At 39.6% G+C, this 8,886-nt stretch overlaps 1 protein-coding gene across 1 annotated transcript in view; it reads left to right on the top strand.

Annotated features, from left to right (window-relative positions):
• Positions 1 to 569: 569 nt before the first annotated feature.
• The window catches only part of DYNC1H1 (dynein cytoplasmic 1 heavy chain 1), a gene marked incomplete at its 5' end in the record, with an annotated part of 41,438 nt that continues 33,121 nt past the window's right edge, over positions 570 to 8,886 (top strand). The window contains 15 exons of the mRNA XM_031553686.1: positions 570 to 715; positions 1,260 to 1,433; positions 1,648 to 1,903; positions 2,541 to 2,727; positions 2,937 to 3,208; positions 3,319 to 3,546; positions 4,339 to 5,415; positions 5,699 to 5,878; positions 6,401 to 6,550; positions 6,912 to 7,058; positions 7,188 to 7,328; positions 7,461 to 7,637; positions 7,746 to 7,856; positions 7,940 to 8,059; positions 8,290 to 8,529. Coding sequence (XP_031409546.1) covers positions 570 to 715; positions 1,260 to 1,433; positions 1,648 to 1,903; positions 2,541 to 2,727; positions 2,937 to 3,208; positions 3,319 to 3,546; positions 4,339 to 5,415; positions 5,699 to 5,878; positions 6,401 to 6,550; positions 6,912 to 7,058; positions 7,188 to 7,328; positions 7,461 to 7,637; positions 7,746 to 7,856; positions 7,940 to 8,059; positions 8,290 to 8,529 — 3,606 coding nt within the window. The remainder of the gene's footprint in view (positions 716 to 1,259; positions 1,434 to 1,647; positions 1,904 to 2,540; positions 2,728 to 2,936; positions 3,209 to 3,318; positions 3,547 to 4,338; positions 5,416 to 5,698; positions 5,879 to 6,400; positions 6,551 to 6,911; positions 7,059 to 7,187; positions 7,329 to 7,460; positions 7,638 to 7,745; positions 7,857 to 7,939; positions 8,060 to 8,289; positions 8,530 to 8,886) is intronic.

The raw sequence follows: 8,886 nt of genomic DNA on the forward strand, positions 1-8,886 counted from the left end.
TTTCTAAATCGGTTTCAAAGAAAAAGTCTGAAAATACAAAGCAGCGTATAAGGAAAAAGTAACTGTTTAGCGTTCTTCCTGAAATGTAGCTATCCAGGAGCATATCTGCAAAAAAATGCAGTACATTTGCTGTACTCCAGAAGATTTCATTCAGCTTCATAAGCAGAAAGTGGGTGATATAGTGCTTGTTGTAATGTCCGTTGTTTTGAGGGTTGGTAGGTTTTTTTTTTTTGTGGTTCTTTTGTTGGTTTTTGTTTGTTTTGGGGGGGTTGTGTTGCTTTCTTTGGTGGGTTTTTTTTGGGTGTTGTTGGGCTTTTGGAGTTTTTTTTGGGGGGTGTTGGTTCTTTGTTTTCTTTTGTTGTTGTTTGTTTTTTTGTTTTGTTTTGTTTTTTGTTTTGTTTTTTTGTTGGCAACCTAGAAAATTGGAGTTGTGCTATAAAACCAATGAACCCATCCTGACTGTGAGGAATATTGCAAAGCAGAATTTAACTCCAACTACTTTGCATGATAAGTTGATGCAGGAATTAAAGATTAGAAAACGGTCTCTGGTTGTAGCAGAAGATGTTTGAGAGGGGGCAACAGAGGTTTTAAAAATAAAATGTTTTTTACATAGCGTATTTTTTGCAGAGGATGTGGGAGATGAAGGAGAAGAGGAAAAAGAGTTCATTTCTTACAGTATCAGCAATGACATACATTATGGAATAAAATCAAACAGGTGAGTTAGTAAAATAGATCTTGACATTTTTACCCTATTGAAGCAAAAGCTACATAAGCAGGCAGATAATCGGTATTTATTCATGCTTTATGCAGTGTGCTTATTCAGGTGGGGCAGTGGCTTTTCAAGGGGTAGGCTCTGATAAAGCAAATGCATCACAAGAGATGATCTTGAAAACTTCTAGTTCTGAGGTTAAATTCATAAAGGAAATTGGCTTATTTTATTAGCATACATATAAACACACACCTGCGATTGGGGTTCAGTAATTTTCTGTTTTTGTTTGGCCATTATGTGTTACATTTCTGTACAAAGCTTGTTAAGATGAGTGCCTAGAGTGTCCATGTACAGTGGGTGCTTAGTGATAGCTGAATACTTCAGAATTAAGATGTATTTATTGGAAGACTTGTTTTCAAGCCCCAGAAGCAGGATTGTAAAATATGAGATGGAGGTTAGCATTTATGTCCTGTGAACTGAACTTGCAGTCAGATTAAAGCTGTTCTGGCTCCATGTTTCAAATGGTAAAACTCTCCTCTCTGTTCTGCAGCCTGGCATTCATTAAGCGCACACCAGTGATTGATGCCGACAAACCAGTGTCGCTCCAGCTGAGAGTGCTCACTCTCAGTGAAGATTCGCCCTATGAAACACTACACTCTTTCATTAGCAGTGCTGTTGCTCCCTTTTTCAAGTCCTATATCAGAGAGTCTGGCAAAGCAGACAGGTAATTCAATATAAACGCTGTACTCTTCTACTAACAGGTAAAGCAAGTGTTCAATGAAAAACAGCAAAGACAATGACCAAGGCAAGTCGTAAATGAAAGCGTTTAAGTGTGTAGTTGTATATGAAGCTACTGCTGACCCAAGGGAATGGGGTCAGGGGAATGATCAGGATGGTTTTTTGACTCTGTGCCAAAACAGTGCTCTGTGCTCTTTCAGGGATGGCGATAAGATGGCTCCTTCAGTTGAGAAGAAGATTGCAGAACTTGAAATGGGCCTCTTGCATCTGCAGCAGAATATTGAAATTCCGGAGATTAGTCTGCCAATTCATGCAACCATTACTAATGTTGCCAAGCAGTGTTATGAACGTGGAGAAAAACCAAAGGTTACAGATTTTGGTGAGAAGGCTGAGGATCCGCTGTTCCTCAATCAGCTACAGTCTGGAGTCAATCGCTGGATTAGAGAGATACAAAAGGTAAGAAGGCAGGTGCCGGACTGTGTGAGAAGCACTGCTGTCTAGTACCGTGAAAAAGCCCACTGTGTGTCTTCATGGTAAAACTGGTATCATAGCACTACATGCAGGATATTTGAGACTGCTTTTCTGAGGCATCAAAGATTCTGGTCTAATTCTAGACTAGACTAAGCCTTGTCTAAATGTTGAGACTAGTCTAAATTCTTCTGTAGGCAGTTGAGAATGTGACCATGTTATCTCTACTGGATAGAACATCTGCACATAACTGGCAGTTTCCCAGTGAAGTTTGTAACCATTCCTCAAATCTGTACAGCAGGTTGAGAGAAACGGGACTTTTATTTTGTTCTGATGTTTCCCAGGTGCATCCACAACCACTTAAGAGCAGTTGCTCCACTTCTGTCTCATAATTTGTTGTACTCCTGCCTATTATATACAGAAGAACTCTACTGTTCTTCTTGCACCCAGAATTAGCATCTACATTTTTATCTTCTTCATGGGAACAGTAAACATTAAATCTTAGTAGATGTTATATGTCTCAGTTATATTTAGTAATAGAACAAGGTTTTGCATCTGAACCGTGTGAGTTAAATGGTTTTTTCCCTTCCTCACTCCCTGTTTTTTTCTTCCTTTTCTTTTTAAGGTGACCAAATTAGATCGAGATCCTGCATCAGGCACTGCATTGCAGGAGATCAGCTTCTGGTTAAACTTGGAGCGGGCTTTGTATCGTATTCAGGAAAAACGCGAAAGTCCAGAAGTTCTTTTAACTCTGGATATTCTGAAGCATGGCAAACGTTTCCATGCTACTGTCAGCTTTGATACAGACACAGGTAAAATATCTGTTCCATAAATCTCTTTACCGTCATCTTCATGTTCTTCAGATGTTCTCTGGAACTTAATCTGTTTTGAAACGTCAGTGTTGTGGTACAAAGATCAGTGCTGTGTAGAGGAATGTTGGTCTCATTAAAGCTACCGTCTTGTGCAGATTGGATTAATGAAATGAAAAGTTCTAAGTCAAAATATCTTCTTTTGCTTTTAGGTCTAAAACAGGCTCTGGAAACTGTGAATGACTATAATCCACTGATGAAAGACTTTCCACTGAATGACTTGCTGTCTGCTACTGAGCTGGACAAAATAAGACAGGCCCTTGTTGCAATATTTACCCATTTGAGAAAAATCAGAAACACTAAGTATCCAATCCAAAGGGCATTGCGTTTAGTGGAGGCTATTTCAAGAGATCTGAGCTCTCAGCTGCTTAAAGTGTTGGGAACCAGAAAACTGATGCATGTTGCCTATGAAGAGTTTGAAAAGGTACACTTTTGGGTTTTGCAATGGTAGCAGTTGTGTTTTTGCCTTGAGCAGCGACTATAAAGAGATACTTCACTTGGTAGCTAAAGTTCATATCTTGAAACTTTCTTCAGGTAATGATTGCATGCTTTGAAGTTTTCCAAACCTGGGATGATGAATATGAGAAGCTACAAGTTCTGCTGAGAGATATTGTGAAAAGAAAAAGGGAAGAGAACCTGAAGATGGTGTGGCGTATCAGTCCTGCTCATAGGAAACTCCAGTCTCGTCTTGATCAAATGAGGAAATTCAGGCGTCAGCATGAGCAGCTGAGAGCAGTTATTGTGAGAGTCTTGCGACCTCAGGTAATAATCTTGATTGTTACCAGGCAGAAAAGCTATGTGCTTTCTTGCACATGTGATGGTATGATATGTGATGGTGCGGAGGAAAGGGGGGATGTTATATTGAACTAGGTGACTGTAAATGCTTAGTTCTGGTATCTGGGTGTCACTTGTTCAGTTTTTCCCCCAGGTGTTTTATTGTGTGTCTTAACGTTCTGTCGTGTTGCACTGTGATACTAAAATTCTGTAGAAGAGTAGCAGGAGAAGGGAAATGAAACTTCAATTACAAGCTGGCAGAGGCTGCTTCTGCAGACAAAGTCTTCTTTCTGAAGTGGTCAAGTTAAATACAAATTCAGGAAACAGCTCTTCAAGTTGGAAATTCACTTTCCCCTGCAAAACGCTTGCTAAAAGTCTTAAATCTGACATATTTGACATCCTAAGTGACCATATTCATGTTGATAGGCATAACAAGAAGAGACTTAAAATAGAGGAGATTAATTAGTGTGTATATACACACACAGTAAGGTGTACGTGTGTGTGTGTGTGTATAGTGTATGTGTGTGTATATATATATGTATATATACAAGCTTGGCTAGAGCATAGTGAAAAATGAGTTTATGCTGCACAGCGGTGGAAGTTTATAAGGTAATTAGTTCTGTTCTTCATGGAACTTAAATCTGAACTATTACTAAAACTCTGCTAAGGGTTTGGGTGCTAACATGTAAGTTTTTTGCAGTGCTTGTTAGAATGGGCTGGGTTTAGCTATTTCTAGGTAAAATTTGAGGCAGCTGACTCATTAACTGGTTTTTAATGCAGGTAACTGCTGTTGCCCAACAAAATCAAGGAGATGTACCTGAACCTCAAGATATGAAAGTAGCAGAAGTACTTTTTGATGCTGCAGATGCTAATGCCATTGAAGAAGTCAATCTTGCTTATGAGAATGTCAAGGAAGTGGATGGGTTAGACGTTTCCAAAGAAGGTACAGAAGCTTGGGAGGCGGCAATGAAAAGATACGATGAAAGAATTGATAGGGTTGAAACAAGAATAACTGCCCGCCTGAGAGACCAGCTTGGTACAGCAAAGAATGCCAATGAAATGTTCAGGATCTTCTCTCGGTTTAATGCCTTGTTTGTTAGGCCTCACATTCGAGGTGCCATTCGTGAATATCAAACACAATTGATTCAGCGTGTGAAAGATGACATTGAGTCTCTTCATGACAAATTTAAGGTACAATACCCACAAAGTCAAGCTTGTAAAATGAGTCATGTTCGTGACTTGCCTCCGGTGTCTGGGTCTATAATTTGGGCAAAACAGATTGACAGACAGCTCACTGCTTACATGAAGCGTGTTGAGGACGTTCTTGGCAAAGGCTGGGAGAACCATGTAGAAGGTCAGAAATTAAAGCAAGATGGAGATAGCTTTCGCATGAAGCTCAACACTCAGGAGATTTTTGATGACTGGGCAAGAAAAGTTCAGCAACGCAATCTTGGTGTGTCTGGTCGTATCTTCACCATTGAAAGTACTCGTGTTAGAGGTCGAAGTGGAAATGTCCTAAAACTGAAAGTCAACTTCCTTCCAGAAATAATTACACTTTCAAAAGAAGTGCGAAACCTGAAGTGGCTGGGTTTCCGTGTTCCTCTAGCAATTGTCAACAAAGCTCACCAGGCAAACCAGCTCTATCCATTTGCCATTTCTCTGATTGAAAGTGTCCGTACATATGAACGAACGTGTGAGAAAGTCGAAGAGCGTAATACTATCTCACTTCTGGTTGCTGGCTTGAAAAAGGAGGTGCAGGCTTTGATTGCAGAAGGAATTGCACTTGTGTGGGAGTCATACAAACTTGATCCATATGTGCAACGTTTGGCTGAGACTGTCTTCAGTTTCCAGGAAAAGGTTTGTTACACCATTTATCTTTAAAATTCTGAACTTTAGTACTCCACTAATGAGTCATTAAGCAAAAGTGGACTCTGATAGCTGCTCGGCATTGCTTCAGTAGCTCTTAATTAAGTGGTCAGTTGAGTTAACACAAATTGGTCACTAAATGGATATTTTAGAAGAACTGAAATTGATTGACTTAGTGCATCCAAATAAAAAAAAACTGACTAACCATTTCTGCATAGATATTATTGTCTCTCTAACCTCTCAAGCTAAACATTTTCTTAAACCTTTTTGTTAGGTGGATGATCTGCTCATTATTGAAGAGAAAATAGACCTGGAAGTGAGATCGCTGGAAACATGCATGTATGATCACAAGACTTTCTCTGAAATCTTGAACAGAGTCCAGAAAGCTGTGGATGACTTAAATCTTCATTCATATTCAAACTTGCCAATCTGGGTCAATAAGCTGGATATGGAGGTAGGTTTCAGATCAAGTAGTATTTATTTGGAGGAAAAAATACAATCAAGTGCAATATTTGTGCAGATGATGGAATACTTGTTTGTTTTCAGCTGTTATCTTTGGGATCAGTGAACTCCAGAAAGATCCTTGGAAGAAACAAGTCTGATTGTGTTTGACTGTGTAGAACGTGCTTAGTAGTAAGGTCAACAAGGGATGGGGAACATTTTCTATGCTGGTAGTGAAGTCTTTTAAACACTTAGTAGTGTTTAAAATTGTTGGACACTAGGCCAATTTGAAAGCAGTTAAACTTGCTTAATTCCACTGAAGTCCATAACAACAGAACAACAACAGCAGAACCCTTGAGTTGATGTTCACCAAAAAGCCTACCAGAACTCTTAGATCTCTTGTATGTGGTTGCTTGGTAAGGGAGTACTTGGTTCTTTGAGACATCACAGTGTATCTGGTGTCAGAATATGCTGACAATAGGCTCTCTATGCAGTACTATGCAACTTTTCTCCAATGTGGCTTCCTTTCTTGTAGATTGAAAGAATCCTGGGTGTTCGCCTGCAAGCTGGGCTGAGAGCCTGGACCCAAGTTCTTCTGGGGCAAGCAGATGACAAAGCAGAAGTTGACATGGATACCGATGCTCCACAAGTGAGCCATAAGCCTGGTGGAGAACCCAAGATCAAAGTAAGTGTCTGGTACTTTGTTTTGTGGCTTTTTTTTTTTGTCTGTTACTTTGTTTTGTGGCTTTTTGTTTTTGGGGGGGGGGGAGGGGGCTAGGGGTTAGGGTTAGGGTTGGGGGAGGGTAAGGGGGGATTTGTTTTTTTCTTTCATTGCTGGTTATTCAATGTAGTGATTTTTAGCTCAGGCTTTTATGGGAGATAAACGTTTATTCTGCATCTGATTTTGAAGAAATACTAAGTGTCACCCATATAAGTGTTAGTTGCTTTCCAAGAGTGCATGCTACTTCAAGAAGTCCCAAATTCTTGTCAGCATGGGTTGTAGTAGCATCTTCCAGTAGAACTGAGTATGTTCACTGTTTCTGCAGAACATCGTACACGAGCTAAGAATAACCAACCAGGTGATATACTTGAATCCACCAATTGAAGAGTGCAGGTACAAACTTTATCAAGAATTGTTTTCATGGCAGACAGTAATCCTGTCACTACCAAGAATTCAAAGTCAGAGATACCAGGTGAGTGTCAGTATCTAAGTCCGAGCAGTTCTTTTTGCATTGCACTTAATTGCCTTCAGCATTAGTGTATTACTGAAGGACTGAATTGAAGTACACTAAAAATTCATGTATATCACATGCCATTCTCAGGTTGGAGTGCATTATGAGCTGTCTGAGGAAGAGAAGTTCTATCGTAATGGATTAACACGGATGCCTGATGGCCTTGCAGCCCTGGAGGAGGCGTACTGTGCTGTTGAGGGAATTGTGACTGAGGTGGAACAGTACGTCAAGGTAGGAGGCTGACGCTACGTGGTGCTACACTTATGATGAATGTGGACTTTGCTCATTTAAATAAAGAATTTTTGGAGGGAACATCTTTTAAAATGTATTGGAAAAGTTAGAAATGTGAAATTTCTTTATTAGGTTTGGCTGCAGTACCAGTGCTTGTGGGATATGCAGGCTGAAAACATATACAACCGCCTTGGAGAAGACCTAAATAAGTGGCAAGCCCTTTTAGTTCAGATAAGAAAGGCCAGAGGAACATTTGACAATGCAGAAACTAGAAAGGAATTTGGACCTGTTGTGATAGACTACGGAAAGGTAAGAAATTGCAGTTACTGATTGTGACAAATGCATTAAAATTCAGAAGGGGTGCGTAAGAGAAAATAACAGGACTAATAACTATTATGTAACCTTGTTCAACTGCAGGTACAATCAAAGGTGAACTTGAAGTATGACTCCTGGCACAAGGAAGTGCTCAGCAAATTTGGCCAGATGCTCGGTCAGAATATGACAGAGTTTCATTCACAAATTTCCAAGGTAAGAGTTGTCTATCTGTAGTTTTTCACTTTCAGATGAACTTGTTCTTGTTTTCTGAAATGCTGACTTATTGCCCCACACAGTCCCGTCAAGAACTGGAGCAGCATTCAGTGGATACTGCCAGCACATCAGATGCAGTGACATTCATAACATACGTGCAGTCCCTGAAACGTAAAATCAAACAATTTGAAAAGCAAGTGGAGGTATGTTGCCTTGATCAATGTTTCTTATTTCTGAGAATGTTGGACTTCATTCTTAAGTGAAGTAATGACATTCAAGCATAGCTTCGCAGCATTCAAGTCCTATTGAGAATAGACTTGAACTTCCTGTTCTGTGGAATCTGTAGTGAATGCTTGTTAAAACATATTGAGTATTTAGTCTTGTGCCATCAGTTAAAAAGATGAAACTAACTTAGAATCACTGTCTCCTACAGCTGTATCGCAATGGTCAGCGGTTGCTTGAGAAACAGAGGTTCCAGTTTCCATCCTCTTGGCTGTACATTGACAACATTGAGGGAGAGTGGGGTGCCTTTAATGACATCATGCGTCGGAAGGATTCTGCCATTCAACAACAAGTAGCAAACCTGCAGATGAAGATAGTTCAAGAGGATCGGGCAGTAGAGAGCAGAACAACTGACTTGCTAGCAGACTGGGAGAAAACAAAGCCTGTAACAGTAAGTAGTGATAATTAATATTCAGTCACCAAATGAGATAGTTTTTCGTCACTCAACAAGAAGTAGGCAGTTTATTTTAATGCTTTTTTCTTTTTTTTTTTTCAATTTTTCATTATGCATGATGGTAAAACTCTTTGTGAGGATTCCGTTATTGTTTGTTCATTAGCTTACTTGTTTATTTGTTTGTTGGAGGTTAGTTTATCCTTAAGATCTAAAATATCTAAAGTACAAAAAGCAAGGCAACTTTAGTTACTAACAAACCTTTGGCTGAGATCAGTATGAAATGATCAGTAAGAGGGTGTGTATGTAGAAAAATTCTGAAGAGTTGGTGTTATGGCTTTTTTTTTTGCTTTTTTT

This window comes from Meleagris gallopavo, chromosome 5 (genome assembly GCF_000146605.3).
Source record: "Meleagris gallopavo isolate NT-WF06-2002-E0010 breed Aviagen turkey brand Nicholas breeding stock chromosome 5, Turkey_5.1, whole genome shotgun sequence".
NCBI lineage: Eukaryota > Metazoa > Chordata > Aves > Galliformes > Phasianidae > Meleagris > Meleagris gallopavo.